Genomic DNA, 18,546 nt, shown 5'->3' with positions numbered 1-18,546 from the left:
GTGGGAAGAAGAATTCTTATTCTTAAATTCTAGAAATTGTAAATTGGTCAAACATTTTAGGTAGTAGGGAAATAACCATTTTACTTTTTTTTAAAAGTTGGAAGAGGTACTTTTGGTCAAGTTATACATTTTAGAAACACTCCACAAGCAATTCCATCCACAGACACATTGACTTACAACCAGCTTACGAATCCCTCAGAATCCAAATCAACCACGCAGTCAACCAGAAAGTGCACCAACCCTCAACCAATCCACGCAATTCCCCCAGCAGCAGTTCACCTCCTGACCTGATGTAACCTCTTATCATATGACACATCACAAGATTCTCCGTGATGACTCACACCTGATCCATCACAAGACCCTCACTCGACACACCCACACCTGAAGCCCTTATAAACAGAAGAACATTGACACTGACATTCCCTAAACTCTGCTGAAGATGTTACTTAGCCTGGTAATGAAATGTTTGGAAACCAAGCCACAAGCTCAGAGGATAAATCCTTAGCCTCATTTTAGAAACATTAAATCATATATATTTTTCTCCTGGTTTTTTAATTATTATTTTTTATTTTAAACACTTAAACACATCAACAAAGACATAACTTAAAACAACACTGGAACTAAAAGTTCCGTCTTATAGCAGTTACATATCGGTGAATCTTTACAGTTACTGTTTCCCCTTCTATACATTGCAATTTTATGTTTGTGGTCACCTTGTCTCTTACTCTTTTTTGTGTTCAAGTCCTTAATTATTCATATTTAGCCATTTACATCAGACAATCATATTACCTATGTTATATTGTATATACCTTTCTTACATTAATATATCTTAACTTCTCTTTCCTACTCCCTATCTTATCTCTATATCCTAATTGTTCTACTATATCTTAATTTTACATTTCCCAATTTCCTATTTCTTGTTTCTATCTTCTAGCCATTTGTACCATTTTTCCCAAACTAAATAGTATTCTGACTCCTCCTTTCCTTGTATTTCCCTCATCAATTGGTCCATCTCCGCACATTCTGAATGATGAATGTATGTTGCTTGCTATTTTATTACATGTTTTGTCCTAATGTTTGTATTCCCCCTTCCTAGTTTTTGTGTGAGCCGCCCTGAGTCCCCTCAGGGAAAAGGGCGGCCTACAAATTCTAATAAAATTCTAAAAATTCTAAAATTCTAAGATCTTCCTTATTTTTAATATTCCAGATCTACTAATCCAAACTGCTGGCTTTCTACATTTCTGAATACATTTCTGCAAGATTCTCTGCTCATTTCTCCTTTAAAAAATCAACTTGGGAACAATTTTGTAATTTGTCCCACCTATATTGGCAATTCTGGCCAATCGATCCACTTCCACACACTTGTAAAGCTACAGATTTGAAATAAAAGAACTGAAAAGATTTTTAAGAGATTTGTTTTGTATTATCTTAGATGACAGCACCTGTGAAACAGGAAGCTTAACTTCTTAAGGGAAGGGATAAAGTACACAGTGTTTACAGGGAAGTGTTCTCCACAGGTTATCGGCAAACACCTGCTCTCCATACACGCTCTGCCGGTAAGAAACTCTCCTGTCCAGGGCTCTGGTTTGGACAATCACAGAAGGAATGAAAACTCCACGCTACCAGTACATTCTTCTGGTACGTACTTTTGTGCATGCTTTAGGGCAGAGATAGAAAAGGGAAGAGCAGAATGAAACTTTCACCTGACCCAATGGCACTAGCCATTCTCCCATCACTTGATTCTTTCTCACAACAAATATATTGCCACTCGGCATAAAGATGGCTGCTCCCAAATAATATAATCCCTACCTAATGGGAAAAATGGGGGAAGCTTCTTCCAGGTGAAGCAGTGGTTTTGTTTCGGAATTTTTTGGCTAAATAGCATTGCAGAATCAACTGAGGCTAGAAGCTAGGCCTTGGTAGTCAACAGATGAACATGAAGAACTAACTGTTGGACAAATGAATTCTGTGTTATAAAGTCAGTTGTGACTTTGGGTATAAGACGCTGCTACAGGTTAAGTTGCATTAGCTATTCCAGTGGTGGGTTCCTACTGGTTCAAACCGGTTCAGTTGACCTACTAGTAGTTTGGCAGCCTGGGTCACTGGAACTGGCAGCGATCCAGGCCTGCCACACCCCCGAACCAGTTCCACGGTCGGGAGTTCTGAATTTTGATTCCCCCTCGTCCCACTGTTTTAATTGCAGAGTATCATGTCCTCTACTGAAGTTGAGATTATCTCATTGATAGTAAAAATGACATGAAGAAAGAGAAATAATAAGCAGCTGGGGGAATGATCAAAACAGCTCAGTGAGAAATGCATATGCTTGTTACCTATTCAAAGCCGAGGGGTGTGAATGTTCGTGTGTGTGTGTGTGTGTGTGTGTGTGTGTGTGTGTGTGTGTGTGTGTGATGGATTGTTGCTAGAGAGAACCAGAAAACTGGGGGAAAGAGTATATGGGATCACAAAATAGAGCTTATGCAAGTTTACTTTATTTGCCATAATAGAAAAATAAAGTATATTTTATATCAAGTAGTAACTCAGTCTTGCTACATCATAGAATTCTTAAATGATACAGTCAGGAAATACAGATTGTTACCATACTCATCAAACAAGGGAAAAGAGTAACTGGAATTTTTATTACACAAAGAACAAATAATGTCTAATACCAATTCATGACTTCATGATACCTTTGACATACATATATATTAATCCAGTGTAGTATAGAGACCAATTGACCTATGGAATTATTTTCAGCAGAAAAAAGGAGATAAGAATTTCAGAAGGACAGCTAATAGAATTAGATATTAACAGTCCATAGAAGAATTGTTAATTGTCTTCCAACGTCAAGTATTAAAGCCCTCCTCCATCCTGCCAATGGAAGTTAACACACAAGTCTTAATAATATTTGTAATGTCTTTCAGATGAATGGCATGTTTCTAAGGTTGGAAAAAAGTCTTAGTCATTCTGTGCAGAAATCTCATTGCAATACTAAATAGATGAGGAGAAATGAATATGCAGCAGCTATCACTGCAAATCTTTTCAATCCTGAAGAATTCCCAATGCAAATTTTAGGCTTGCTTTGAAAACATTCTGGCTACAGAAAGAGATCCATAGGAAAGATGCACTAATGCAATGTTACATGAATCATAATACCTCCTTCGTTCTTAAGAGATTATTCAAGGCTTAATGGAAAAAGGATATCTTGTTGAATTGAGTTTACAACACTTTTTAAAATGGCTTGTTATGGACAAATTACTCATTTCACTAACTTCATGTAAATGTCATTGCCTTTTGGAATATAGGCTGATTTATCCAACTATTTAATGGGAGATGTTCTATAGGCCAGGTAGGAAAAGAGAATTCTCACCTTATTTAATTATGGTTTTTTTTGCCAGCCCAATCTGGGCGATGAAACTTTGTCTCTAGAACCTGAAGAGGAAGCTGATGGGCTAGACTCAGTCAGGACAAATGCAGATGTTCCATCCCAAGCTGCAGAAGAATTGAATGAGCCTATACTGAATGCTCAAAGTAACATCTTGCAAACAGAAGAAATCCAACAGGTAAATAAATTTTCTCTGTATATCTTGGAATTTTACACTTTTCATGGGAATAGCTGGATATTATACCTTAGCCTCTTTGCTGTTGTCTCTGGAAATTGCATAGAAAAAGCCCATTTCTTCCAGACAATGTATTAGGTGATGCAAGTTTTATCAACACTTTAACTGGGTTCAAACATTATGCGAAGCCACAATGTAGCTTGTCAAACCTACATTGTGTGACTCCAACCATTGTACTTTGTAAGCCATTGTTTTTTGACTTAGGTGCTATGGTTTAGGGTGTAAATTGAGATGTATTCACTCAGCTTTGGTTAAACAATGATTTAGCCTGGTAGGTAAATCCAGCCATTTTGTTCTCTGATACCAAATTTCCCTGATAGGACTGAAGTAGTTTCTGGCAAAGATTGAATATTTATTTTGCTTAGGTACCATCCAGAAGCTGGATGAGGGAATCTCATTTTTAGTTATGTGTTTCATAATTTGCAGCCTGCAAAGAACATGCTGATTCTAGTGCAGCATTTCCAAAGATGAACAAACTGAGAAGGAAAAGATAATCAAAAGAAAATAAGAGTTGTTACAGGGCAAGATGAGAAAAATTGATCTTGTTTATATGGTCCCTCTCAGCTAACTCCACATCTCCCTCTGCGAGTGACTGCCTATCCTTGGAACCTTGTCTACTGCACAGCAAGGGACGGATTTAGTCTGAAGACCATGTATAGAAGCATGAGCAACTTGGCCTCTCCTGTGTTATTGGTTATCAGGGATACTGATGAGCAGGTAACCCAGATAGGTCTAAATCACAACTTTACATATGTAAGATTGATGATATGGAAAAGAAGAATGCTACTTAACGAGGTCTAACTCAACTTTAAATAATCAAGCAATTATTCTTCTCCATTCACAATATTAAGAAGCAGTCAACAATATTCAGTAGATCCTCCTGATCCATTAGAAGGGGTTTGAAATGGGAAATGGGAATATGTAACAGAAATGGAAAGATCCACTTTACTATGATATAATAACTACACAACCAATTGGTCTAGTGCAGGGGTGTCAAACTCAATTTAATTGAGGACCGCATCAGAGTTGTGTTTGATCTCAGGGGTCAGGTGGGCATGGCTGGGGTGGGTATGACCAGCTCGATATAACTTATGTGTGTGGGGAGCACCCCTCCTAAGCTCCATTTTCAGCTGTGATGCCAGCAAAAATGGAGTTTGGGAGGGAGAGCTGGCAGAGTGCTGCAGGAGGCCAGCACAGCCCAAAAAGGAGCTCATGAGGGCCCACACGGCCCTCCCAAGCTCCATTTTCACTGGCAGAGCCACCGTGGGCTGGTCCCATGCTGTTTCCGGGCAGCCCCATGAGCCAGATCTAAGCACCCCATGGGCTAGCTTTGGCCCGCGGCCCTTGAGTTTGACACCCTTGGTCTAGTGGTTAAGACACCAGGCTAGAAATCAGGAGACCATGAGTTCAAATCCAGCCTCGGCATGAAAGCCACCTAGGTGACCTTGGACCAGTCATCCTCTCTCAGCCCAACTCACTTCACAGTTATTTGTAAAAATAATAAAGCAGAAAATAAACAAACAGCTCATTATATGTAGATTGGAGGTAATGCAAGTCATCTTGATGGATACAAAAAAGTACCTCGCTTCAGAACCCAAGGCATAAGCTGCCTCCTGAGCTACTGTTTTAACAGATGATTAGGAAGCCGAGTTCCACTTTAGAAATATAAGAATTCACGTTTATAAAAAAAATCTATTCATATTAATGCTAAACAAACTGTTGCTGTCTTATTATTATTTGACAACAACTATTTGAAATTCTAGGGAGTTTTGTACACAACATTGTAATAATAGAAAGGATACTGGATTTAAAAGAGAAAAATGGCTTTGAAATATAATTCAGTAATTCGTAGACTGAAGTAATCTGCATTTTAGCAAGTCTAATAAATAGTCAATGTTGGTTCATTCAATATAATAGGCTAAGCAGACCATGACATCATGATGAGTAATGTGCAAAAAAATAGACAGCATTAAACTCCTGAAAGCTGAAACATATTCTCTCCTCTGTAACTTTTTCAGATATTTGGAGCTTTTTCTTCTACAACTATTCATGTGAGCAGTTGTTTTTATGGCAATGGAGAAACATTTCTGTTCTCTTTCACTCCACAACTCAAGGTGATTGAAACACCATGTTAATCTCTATGTTGAGTGAGTTGCTTTTGTATTTACAGCTTCAGGAGACAATAGTTACGCAAATTTTGCCAGTCACTAAATTGCTATGGCTATAAAGGGTGCAATTTAAAAGATTTTGTGATATTGTTGTGTTCCAGAATATAACTTGGCCAAAATCGTTTTAATGCCAACCCTGAAAGGGTTTTTGATTAGAGAATGGGCTAGGGAAACTGAAATTTAACAGAAACTTGTGAATTTCTTCTTGTGATGAAGATGAAAGAAAAAGAAAACATAAATGACGAAACAGAAAGCATATGGAAATGTTTGGGATAGAATATAACCAGTCTGGTAATTTATTTAAATTAATAAATTAAATTAAATTAAATTAAATTAAATTTATATCCTATCTTTATTATTTGTGAAAAACATATTGTATAAATAGTTGGAATAACAGTGCAGATTAAACGTGAGTTGGTATTTTGATATCATTGGGAAGACTAATGTAATTTTAGGCTGCATCAATATAAATATTGTTCCCAAGTTCAAGAAAAACTAAGAGCTCCACTTCATTCTGTATGATTCAGGCCCTAAGTTGGTATTGTTTGTTTCTGGCACCACACTTTAAGAAAGATTCAGACAACCTGAAAGAGATTTAAGGAGCAACAAGATGAGAAGAGTAGCTTGAAGAACTGGGATATTTAACCTTGAGAAAAACATATTAGAGGAGAGTACAGTAGTACTCTTCCACAACATGAAAAGATGTGCCCAAAAGGTCAGTGGAAAATATTCAATGAAATGTCAGCAAAAAGTTTGCTAATAGCAAAAGGACTTTGACAATGGGTTCTTCCTCTTTAGATATCTTCAGATGAAGGTCAGACAATTTTCTGTTGGGAGGGTTAATATGCATTCATACACAGAGCAGTGAATTGCATCAGCACTATAAATCAGGATGCCTTCAGGAATTGTCCAGCCAGCATGCTACCTTTCTCTGATGCTTTATTTCTATGCATATCCACACGTATGTGATCATGAACAAGAGGATAATAGCTAGATATACAATTAGATATGATCTATTAAATCACACTATGAAAAGATTCAAGCTATCACTAGAAATAATATGAGTGGGAAATCTTTTTTGGAATAGGAAGCTTATATGGTTTTATTCCTAAACTCCTTAATGCTGTGCTTTTGATTCCCTCGCCAGGTATTTAAATGGTCAGGCAAAAATACCTTCTTCATGAAAGGAGATGCAGATTCTTTAGCCATTGGTGGTGGCAGGTATGTAGCTTTGAAAGATAGCTACTGTAAGTAATAAGAAAATTAATTTATCAGTTCAGCATGCCTGCTGCAATGCAATCTTTGTGGAGAATCTCATTACCTATTTTGCATGGCTAAGGAAGATCATGAATTGGAAGAGAGTTTCCCCTATTTTTTCTTCACCAAAACTACCATTACTAGCAACAGTACATGTTCTTTTATCATCCTATTTTTGATGTTCATAGCTCATAAATGACATTGTCAATGCTACCAGGTGTTTTAAGAAAAAAACCATTTGATCTAGAACAGTAAAATTACCCTAAAATGTGGATTGGGTCTATTGTTTTTTTTTTACTCAATGCAAGTCATCACTATCATGCTCTCCTTAGTTCTTTCTTCTGCTATATCATGTTGACTATGTCATTCTATCTCCTATTTCCTCTCTTCATATTCTTGTTATTCTAATGATATAATGCCAGCTGTTGAGTTTTTCTGCATATAATTTTATTGGACATCAGAATAACTGCCAAGTTATGAATATTATTACTTGTCAAAGTTACCTGCTAGGGCATTGTCTCTTCCACACTGGTCCTTTTCATTTTCATGCACCAGCAAATGTTGGAAGAATGCTAAGAGATGCAATTGAGACTATCTCCAAAATGTCCAGGGTCTCCAAGAGTATGAAAGAATTCTGCATTTGATTTTCTTAGTAATAGTGTTAAAGTGATAGTTATGTCACAATTCTGCCAGAGGAAAGCGAGATCTTGGAGTAAAAAACAAAACGCTATATATTTAGTATAGATTCTATCACCCCATAGGACTATCCAGCATCCCAACTTAGAAAACAAATGCAAAGCTTATATTCTAAATGGACTCCAGCAAATGAGTCAGTCTCATAATTTGTACTATTGAATAGGTTTTGTGCTATGGAAGTTATTCAATATGCCATCTCTTCCCTTGTATGCAGTGGTAAATTTGGACTCTGGCTAGATGGAGATCTGAACCATGGAGGAAGCCACCCCTGTGAAACCTTCAATAATGAGGTATTATCACCCAAAGAGGAATTCGTCATCCGAGACTTGGAAGTTTGGACACTGTCTTAACTAGAAGAAAAATCAAGACATCTCTTCATGCACTTTCCAAGCACTTAAGAGGATTTGGCCAGTAGTCCTGCATCAGTTTGTCAAATCCTTCTCAAATGAAGATAATCTTCTTGTGGATTCCGTCTTTATAGATTGGGAAGAAAGCAAGCAATGCTGGAGTCTTACCAATTTCCTAATATTTATACCCCTCAATTACCACCCTCTTCTCATTAGTAGCTACCTAAAAGTAGTTTGTCCTTTGGGTGTATCCAGGTTAGTTGTCGACATATGTAGTTCAGATAGGAAGTGATGTTTGGGTAACAATCTTATTAGGAATTGGTAAGCAATAAACGTATTTGCCACCATTGCTTGCTAGGAAAGTAACATAAACCTATTTTGTTTTTTGCTTTATCAGATACCTGACCATGTATTGTAAGGGTCAAACTATTTTCATAATAGAAGCAAACATATTGCTCTTGGGATTCACCAAAGACATTTTTACTTGCTTGTAAATATTAAGTAAATAAGGAGGAATTTCACGACAATGAGTTATTAAGCAGTGGAACAAGCTGCCTCCTGGAGTTTAGGGTGTTTAATCACTGAAGCATTTCAAGCAAAAGGTTGGAAAGCCATTTCTCCAGAAGATCCTGGTCCTGAATAACAGGTTGAGCTAAGATCCCTTCCAACCCAGATTCTATACTTCGACTTTGTGCTTTAAAATGTGAAATCTCTGTAGAGACTTTCATAGGAATTCTTACGTCTTGTGATACTTAGGAATAGTCGAGTATTTATATCACAACACATTTCTATTGTTTTATTTTGTTCACATGCCCAAGTACTTTCTCCAGAGACATATTTCTCTAAATGTGCTAGTGCCTACAAACAATGGCTCCATAAAGAGGAGAATATTTATAGCTCAGAGTTGGTGCTCTCTGAGCTTGGTAGCTCATGCATGGAATACTACAATCATTTCTTTTTTTTTTCTATAGCAAGTCATCTTTTGAGTTGAACTCTGATGATGTAACATGGACAGGTCCATTTGGTATGCATGGCTTCATACATACGGCAGTGTGTTGCTGTTGGCTTCTTGCAGGAAAGTATTGGTTTTGCATCAGAGGACCTAGTAGGGGGTTGTTGTTGTTTTTTGGTCTGCAAGTGTAGCTTTGTAAATGATAGTTCTTCTTTAATATAAGCCATGCATCACTCAGGTTTTACATCAAACTTTTTAGCCTTTTCCTATTAGAGAAAGTTCACTTTATTAGCAATGCATTTGCAACATTTTGTCTCCAGAAATCTGCCACATCTTCTGTAATGTAATATGGACCATTTTCACTATTGTATTTCTGGCATCATTTTTAAAAAATTTCAATATTCTATCACATTTATAAATGAATAAGAAGTTGGTTGTTGTGACTGTCCAGCATAGGAATACTGGCAGAGCTTTTTACAATGAATTAATTTTAAGAAAAGATTTTGAAAGAAGTCAACTAGTCATGGTTTGCAAATGGATGAGTTTTCTAACTTTTGTGAAACTCCTCTTTTAACAAGCACTGTTCTTTGACCTGGCTGAGCACCCTCTGAGAGTTGCAGTGGCCCAAAGAAGGAAAAAAAGAGATAATTTCAGAAAACAATATTTGCTCCCAGTCAATTCAATATTTCTCTTGATTTGTCTTCTTTCTCTTAGTTCTATTGTTACGAAATTATCTAGTGAAATTCATAAAAAATATTTTAAAGCGGGTTAAATTGTGCAGTGTTCCTATTAATAGTCTCCTGACCTTCTATTTGAACTGTATCAAAAAGCTACAAATATATTTAGCTTGATATAAAATAACATGGAATATGGGAAGGACCCAATAAACAATTTAGATACTCAAGTCATCCTAATGGCAAACCAAGTCAAGAATGGTCTTTTCAGATTAAAATTGGGTGAAATAGCTCATATTGTACTCTGGTAGACAGAAACATAATTCAGATCATCATTGAAAGATTCAAGTGAGCTGAAAAAAATAACATGAAATCTAACAGATACATGCTAATGTCTTTACTAAAATGCAAAAAAAATCAGACATAAAGAGACATACTTGGGTTACTGGAAAAGATTTTGTACATTATCAGTATGATATGACTGGAAGAAAGGAACATTCATTTTAAAGTCATATTGTATGTACTCTATAGTCTTTGCAGCTGGGGAGGAAGCTGGGGAAGGGGAAAAAATGTTGTGCATCATGATTTTGCACCCATGTATAGGATAACCTGAATAGATAGCTGAATAGATAAAGGAGGACAAATGGGGGCAAAAGGAGGACATACTGTTTAACACTTGCATTTACATTCATTGGAGGGGAAGGAATTACAAGTAAGTAAACAGGCACACAATGGGGAATATACACTGAGATGAATGTATACTGCTCAAAAAAATAAAGGGAACACTTAAACAACACAATGTAACGCCAAGTCAATCACACTTCTGTGAAATCAAACTGTCCCACTTAGGTAGCAACACTGATTGACAATCAATTTCACATGCTGTTGTGCACATGGAATAGACAACAGGTGGAAAGCATAGGCAGTTAGCAAGACATCCCCAATAAAGGAATGGATCTGCAGGTGGTGACCACAGACCACTTCTCAGTTCCTATGCTTTCTGGCTGATGGTTTGGTCACCTTTGAATGCCGGTGGTGCTTTCACTCTATTGGTAGCATGAGACGGAGTCTACAACCCACACAAGTGGCTCAGATAGTGCAGCTCATCCAGGATGGCACATCAATGCGAGCTGTGGCAAGGTTTGCTGTGTCTGTCAGCATAGTGTCCAGAGCATGGAGGAACTACCAGGAGACAGGCCAGTACATCAGGAGACATGGAGGAGGCCGTAGAAGGGCAACAACCCAGCATCAGGACCACTACTTCCACCTTTGTGCAAGGAGGGACAGGAGGAGCACTGCCAGAGCCCTGCAAAATAACCTCCAGCAGGCCACAAATGTGCATGTGGCTGCTCAAATGGTCAGAAACAGACTCCATGAGGGTGGTATGAGGGCCCGATGTCCACAGGTGGGGGTTGTGCTTACAGCTCAACACTGTGCAGGACCTTTGGCATTTGCCAGAGAACACCAAGATTGGCAAATTTGCCACTGGTGTCCTGTGCTCTTCACAGATGAAAGCAGGTTCACACTGAGCACATGTGACAGACGTGACAGGGTCTGGAGACGCCGTGGAGAACGTTCTGCTGCCTGCAACATCCTCCAGCATGACCAGTTTGGCAGTGGGTCAGTAATGGTGTGGGGTGGCATTTCTTTAGGGGGCCGCACAGCCCTCCATGTGCTCGCCAGAGGTAGCCTGACTGCCATTAGGTACCGAGATGAGATCCTCAGACCCCTTGTGAGACCATATGCTGGTGCGGTTGACCCTGGGTTCCTCCTAATGCAAGACAATGCTAGACCTCATGTGGCTGGAGTGTGTCAGCAGTTCCTGCAAGACGAAGGCATTGATGCTATGGACTGGCCCGTCCATTCCCCAGACCTGAATCCAATTGAGCACATCTGGGACATTTCTCGCTCCATCCACCAACGCCATGTTGCACCAGACTGTCCAGGAGTTGGGGGATGCTTTAATCCAGATGTGGGAGACCATCCGCCACCTCATCAGGAGCATGCCCAGGTGTTGTAGGGAGGTAATACAGGCACGTGGAGGCCACACACACTACTGAGCCTCATTTTGACTTGTTTTAAGGACATTACATCAAAGTTGGATCAGCCTGTAGTGTTTGTGTCCACTTTAATTTTGAGTGTAACTCCAAATCCAGACCTCCATGGGTTGCTAAATTTGATTTCCATTGATACTTTTGTGTGATTTTGTTGTCAGCAGATTCAACTATGTAATGAACAAAGTATTTAATAAGAATATTTCATTCATTCAGATCTAGGATGTCTTATTTTTGTGTTCCCTTTATTTTTTTGAGCAGTGTATATAGTGCTTAGTAAATAGTGCCAGTTGTTTGTCTAACATGTTTATGGTTCTGTGCCAGAAGCAGGTTAGGAGGAAAAGCCTTTAGCATGTAACTGATAAAGGTTTTATCAGTTTCAGACAACAGTGCAAGTGGGAAGAGTCTAATCAATTAATTAAGGTCATAGCTCTAACTTTGTAAACTTCCTGTTAGCACTTATTAAGGGAAGCTCACATCTATATTCTTCTTCTGGGGGAAAGCTCAGATATGCAAAGGGGAGAGGCAACATTTGGCTGTCTGCTGGATGGAGGTCATGAAGACAAAATGGAAGACACACCTTCTTTTTGCTGGATATCTGGTAATTCTACCCCTGTGTAAAAAGAATGGTTTCTTATCACAAAAGCAGCAAGATAATGCCCAGGATTACCATGAACAATTCACTAACCATTTAGACCTGAAGCTGAAAGAATAGCTTGATTTACAAATAGAAGCAACGTTTGAAAATTATTTCAACTGGACCAAATACTATACTATGCTTACCCTATGGTAAGCAGGTCTTTAGGAACTTCACAATTTCTTTCTCGTCATATAAATCCTGAGCTTGTAGCAGTTTGATTCCAACAACTACAGTCTACAGTAAATCTTTGAAAAATAACTTGAGGCTCTCCTAACACAAAAACAATTAAATGTACAAAAAACCACAAACCCCCAATATATCCATATTCTAAATCCTCTGAGGGGTAAGTATAATTTTCTACACACATTATATTTTAATTACAAAGTTCTAGCTTTGTTTAAGCATGAATATTTTAAGAAAATTTAAGAAAGGTAAGTTTCAACATATTAAGACATAAAGCAGCAGGATGTTATTGCTGAATGAAATATTCACCGGTTGATATTCAAATTCAGGTTATAAAATTTAAAGTTAGGTTGGACTGAGTATTTTATTAACTAAATTCTATTCTGAAGGTAACAAGGGAGAGGATGTCCATCAATTCCTTACAAGCACCTTCATATCAGTGGTGTGAAAGGTAATGCAGGTGCTGCCAAAGGAATGCATGAAAATCACTTTGGTTTTCTCCAGTGGGAATATGTATCTATCTTCTATACTACAGAAACAATGGTTCAAGGAAGGGCAAATCTGTAGCCAATCCATCATATTTTAAAATTAAAAAAGTAGAATTCTTCTGAAACTTACTCAGATTCGTTGAATGGCCTAAAACAAAAATTATACTTTAGAATTAAATATTAGATCTTGCAATTAACCGAAACACTATGTTATTGTATAAAGTACGTATTGTAGAACTTGGTAAAGAAACAACATACTGTCCTAAACAAATAATCCATAATATCTGACTACTACAAGAAATAAAAAATGTGTTCAAGTTGGCTTCAGAGAAGCTGGAAAAATGTTTCTCTTACAGTTCCTTTTTGTCTCTTTATGGTTCAACATAATTTTCTTGTGTTTCATTGAAAGCATGAGACTTATATTGTTTTATAATTGTTTCTTTTATTATAATAATGACAAAAATATAACTTTAAAATATTGTAATATTTATTGTGCTAATGAATATTTAGCTCTAAATCAACATACATTCACCAGCTGTCATGATCTAAAAGAGTTAAGGAATTATGGAATAATCCCTTCATATAGAAAATATATGAATTTCAAGCAAGTAGCACAAGATCTCCCCCCCCTTCTTAAGTTTATTTTATATATTTACTCAGAATATATATGAAACTTTGGGGTTTGTTCACTGATTCATTTCACGGTTGATGGTTTGCTGGTATTTCTGCAGCAGGATTTGCTGCTCCAGAATGGAGTACATCCACATATGCAAAGCTAGTTGACATTACTGTCAATGAAGCAGTACACACAGTGACAGGATGCCCTAAACCCACACCAATTGAGAAAATGTATCCTCTGGCTGGTATTGCTCCACCTAGGATTAGGACAGAAGTAGCAACAGTTGCTGAGAGAACCAAACGAATGATCTCCGACATCCTCTGAATGGATACGTGCCCCAAACTCGTCGACTTAGATCTAGGAAGAGATTTTATGGCAGGAGCAAAACTCTATTAGAAGATGGGAGGAGGACAGAATTTATGGAACAAGAAATAATCTCGAAAGAAGACACGGCTGAGGGATTTGATCTCCCTATGTTACTTGGAAGACATTGAGGGTAGGAGTGCCTAAAAGTAAGATCAACATGCTCAGGTGGGGGTTGCTGGTGGATAACAACATGCAACATGAAAGTGGGGAGAGGCAGAGTCCGTTCCATTTGTTAGCCTGTTAATTACTATCAGTAGAATACACCAAAATGATTTGTTTCTGGTCAAAAAGATAGCATCCATCTGGAAGTTTAAGGTTTGATCTAGACACAAAATAAATAACAATCACTTAGGTCTACTTACTATAATCTCTCTCCCCGCCCCTTGAGGAAGCAACATATCAAACAGTTCAGGAGAAGATAAACCCTAATGAAAATTGGTTACCCCTCCTTGTGCAAATTTGGAGAATTTATACTTAGAAAGCTAATGTTGAATTCGGTGAAGTTTTCAGATAATTATAGAAAAAAGATTTATATTGTAAAACTGAAATCTATTTGTAAGTTTCTTGTTTTTTAAACCCGGAGGCATTTTTGTATATTTTGCTATATAAACAACTTAAATTAAATTACACTTACATTAACACTAAAATAGTGTTGATAAATTATTTAGCTTTCTCAAAATCGCAGTAATATACAATTTTGTGAAAAAGTCTACAGGTATTTTTCACTGCAGTTTTTCAAAGGCACCATACAGGCTTACTCTGTAATTTTACAGAATATCTTTTGAAGAAAATTTGGCTAGAATATATGCAACACACACAGAATTGAAGGAATGTACTAACTCACTTAAAAAAGTTTTACTTTACAACTACTGTTCCTGTTTGAATCCTGATTTTCATCATCCTTATTAGACCCTTTTTTTGGAGTAAGTCCTGGAGCAACCACTTTACCATCCTATCAAATAATAAAAAAGAAAGAAATGAAGTTTTGCATTTCAGATCAGCTGTTAAGATATTTTATCACCTTCTCTCCTGACAATTGAAATAAATATGTGTACATTTAAGGGTTAAAATATTATCAGGCCTGACGTATCCCTGTGCATGGGATAAATCATGATTTTTAAAAATTCACAATCTTTTTTATTGCTGTTAATGAAAATACCAATTTTATGTAAATAACATTTTAATTTCTAGGACGTTCATTAATATAAGATAGCATATGAGCAACATTTGTGTCTTACCAATGCTTATTGCAGTAGCCCATTAAAAAGTACACTGTAAAGAATTACACCTTCCAAAATTTACAGGAGGGTGGCGCATTATGAGTGTACCCTATGTATGAACGTCTTACCTGTGGTTTAGTGAAATCCTTATCCATACACCACTGATTAAAGTATTTTGTAGCAGCCTCAATTATCTTTTTATACTTTTTTTTATAATAAACTCTGATGACCTGCTCTGCAAATTTTTCTGGGAGCAGCTTTGAAACCTTAAAGACAGAAATAATTAAAATGCTTAACTTCAATAACATTCGTGATCTTTCCCAAGCAGTGAAACAAAGCACTGAAAGCCATTATAAAAGGAACATCCAATACAATCATGATAGAGCTGGTGTAGAGGATTCCCCCCCTTTAAAACAAAATATCATTACAGGTAATTCGTGACTTATGACCAGTTGCTTACCAATTGTCCAAAGTTACAAAGAAACCTCCAAAAAGTACTTTTGACCCAGATTTGAAGCTGCCATGGCTATTCTCCTCCCCAGTCACATATCATATTTTGGGTACTCAGCAACTGGTCCACATTTATGGTTACAGTCACATAACTATGATTTACATTTTTTTTCAGCAACCAGCTGGTTTACTTCTGATTTCAGGCAAAAAATGGCTGAGGACAAAGGATTCACTTAATAATTGCAGGATTTGCACTACAACCACAGGGTTCATGTTACAACGGCTAAAAAACCCACTGTAAACTCAGATATGGTCACATGATAACCTCATGACTTCTGAACATAATCCTGGGCTCAAATATGCTCATAAATGGAGAACCACCTGCAATATAGTGGCTATTTTAAAACCAACACATTAAACTGGCAAAACCAAACACTCCCATTTTTACTTACTTGTTCTCTTGTAATTTTAACTGCCTGAGTGTTGTCAGCCTTGCAGTAAAAGTGAACATTATTGATAGGGTCCTTTTCTTTCATTCCATAATCCATATTAATAACCTTTATGTATAGGACAAAATCAAAATAAAGCACACTTAATAATTTATATACATACATGTTAAGAAAGCAAAGATATTCTATAAAAAAAACAAAAACAAACCTGAGCTTGGTTGTTTTCTTGCAGATGTTTTATTACCCAAACTAAATAACATCATTACTGCTAATGATCAGTGGTAGCACTGACGCTGTTACCTAGTTTGGGTAATGAAGCATCTGCAACAAAAAGAGCCAACTCAGATAGCACTAAGAACCCCTCATTTCAACTCTGAGCTACAGATATTCTGGTAAAGCAAAACCAAAAAAGCATCTTACTTACATCAACAATAAAATCTTCAGCCTTCAGTTCCACATCTACAGAGATTGTATCAGGTTTGGAATTAACAATTTCAGCTCGCAATCCATCATAATCTTCCTGGAAGGCATAACATTTTTAATTTTTCATTGAGTCAGCAGACAACAGTAATTTCAGAAACTTGATTAATACCTAGAAAAATATTTGAGTTATATGTATCATTTACTGCAACAAATATATAATTGCTATTACGGTATATCTATATACTGGTATCATCTATGTATATGAATATGTATATTTATATAATTTTCAAAATTAGAAATTTTCGGGAATTGGATCAAAAGTCATCTGTATTGGCAAGAGAATTCTAAACTCTTCAGGTGGACTGAAGTTGAAAGTGAAGTTAATCTCCATTACAAAGAGAAGGCAAATATAGGTTGGTGTATTTTAGTATTTGTTATTTCATGATAAAAATGTACGATAACATTTTCTTGAAAATATACAGTATGTAATTGAAGTATGGGTTAAGCTAAGCTTAAGTTAAGCTATGGCTCATATGACCTAGCAGCCTCTAAGGTACCTGCAGTATTAAGATGCAGCACTCTTATGAATGAAAAGCAACAATTCAATTTTACAAAAAGAAAAATAAGGATATTAGTTATATATAGAACTATGGAATGAAGAATTGGAAAATCTACACTAATGTATAATTAAGAAACACAAAACATAATTATTAAATATGAAATTAATTTATTGAAAAATTCATTTTTGAAATAAAGGTTTTGGGGAGGGTTTTTTTTAGTATCTTGCCTTTTGAAAGCATGTGTGCCTGCACAGCAATTTAATTCTACTGCTAGTTCCAATAGAAGTTTCTGTATGTTTTGTATGTATACATGCAAATGGAAACTGCAGTCATGAAAGCTTCCTAAATGAGTTGCTTTATTGTTTGATGAGATGTTTCATTTGGGCCAATTCACAAAGTATTCAATTATCACTTTTGAATACTTTGCAAAACTTAAGAATGAATAATAAGCTATACTACAAGAGCTGTAAATATAACATTTGGCTCCAGACAGCAATTTTTTATCTTTTGTGCAAACAATTAAAGAAAACAGCTCCAAGTGAATTTATCCAAAAGAGAAAATTAAAGGCACTAATAGAACGAATATAGATGAGCAATTGTCTTTTTTATTCCCTGTGATGGCTGTCTGCCTTAGACATTTTAATTAACTCATTGAACATTCTGTTGCAAAGGGAAAAAGTCCTACTTAATTCAGTCTGTTTCAACTAATTGCAAAGGGATTTTTCAATGTTCAAAAACATTTTCTTCCTGCTACCCAGTTCACTACCCAGTAATTACAAAAGGCTGCCACCTCATCTTTTCCTGTGCAACTGAGATGAAAGGGCTCATTTCTATGATTTTCTATAACCCAAACACTGAAACATTAGTTCTGATTAGATAATCCTTGCCCTGTTGACTTATTGTTTCAGAAATATTTCCTTACCCTAAAGAAGGAATAAAGTTTGGGGGGGCAGCAGTCAAAATAGAAGCAACTGCTTCTAATTTCCTACTGCCTTCCCCATCTGGGAATCTGTCAAGGAACATTGGAAATATCTCCCCCCCCCCCATTTCCTTCTCTTCAGGTAGGCAGATAAGAAACTGCTGCTGTATGGAGGGGAAAGCGAAGGACTGCAAGACTGGCTCAGAAACTGTCAGAGAAGCTTGAAAATAAAGATCACATATGATAGCAGCCATGACTTTTCAAAATTTCATCCCTTGGGAGTCATGGGCTCCAGATTTTGAAAGCATTCTGTAAGTTACTCCATTTGAAGTAACTTGGTTCAGAAATTGTTGTCCTATGATGCACCATTTCATCCAATTAAATGAGACGAGAGTTTTATTAGTATAGAAATGGAGCACTCAAGCTATTAAGAATTCGGTTTAAAGGTTATCACCTTTAAAACT

The 18,546-nt window shown here is 36.8% G+C and overlaps 2 protein-coding genes across 5 annotated transcripts in view; one reads left to right on the top strand and one right to left on the bottom strand.

The window, feature by feature from the left end:
• The first annotated feature begins 1,528 nt into the window (after nt 1-1,528).
• LOC106544739 (TLD domain-containing protein 2) lies at nt 1,529-8,378 on the top strand. The gene is made up of 6 exons (XM_014061101.2): nt 1,529-1,638; nt 3,396-3,560; nt 4,182-4,334; nt 5,636-5,731; nt 6,933-7,006; nt 7,953-8,378. The coding sequence occupies exons 1-6, from the start codon at nt 1,606-1,608 to the stop codon at nt 8,086-8,088; spliced, it is 657 nt and encodes a 218-aa protein (XP_013916576.2). The 5' UTR covers nt 1,529-1,605; the 3' UTR covers nt 8,089-8,378.
• Nucleotides 8,379-9,107: 729 nt separating this feature from the next.
• Nucleotides 9,108-18,546, bottom strand: part of LOC106537715 (deoxynucleoside triphosphate triphosphohydrolase SAMHD1) — a 48,774-nt gene continuing 39,335 nt past the window's right edge. Inside the window, exons 13-19 of one of the 4 annotated variants that reach the window (XR_015697346.1) lie at nt 16,605-16,700; nt 16,184-16,288; nt 15,410-15,547; nt 14,906-15,013; nt 13,207-13,224; nt 12,346-12,378; nt 9,108-9,303 (exon numbers count right to left, since the gene is read on the bottom strand). Coding sequence is in view for 3 of the 4 variants with exons in the window: in XM_087720304.1 (XP_087576430.1) it covers nt 14,906-15,013; nt 15,410-15,547; nt 16,184-16,288; nt 16,605-16,700 (447 nt within the window). In the remaining variant the exon portion in view is untranslated. Of the gene's footprint in view, nt 9,304-12,345; nt 12,379-13,206; nt 13,225-13,706; nt 14,384-14,905; nt 15,014-15,409; nt 15,548-16,183; nt 16,289-16,604; nt 16,701-18,546 lie in introns of those variants that run through there. The other 3 variants (XM_087720304.1, XM_087720305.1, XM_087720306.1) reach the window with 3 other exon arrangements.

The sequence above is a fragment of the Thamnophis sirtalis genome, unplaced genomic scaffold (assembly GCF_051295495.1).
Source record: "Thamnophis sirtalis isolate CommonGarterSnake01/CBP01778 unplaced genomic scaffold, rThaSir2_p1.2 scaffold_7, whole genome shotgun sequence".
Lineage (NCBI taxonomy): Eukaryota > Metazoa > Chordata > Lepidosauria > Squamata > Natricidae > Thamnophis > Thamnophis sirtalis.
This window is presented reverse-complemented; position numbering and strand designations above follow the sequence as displayed.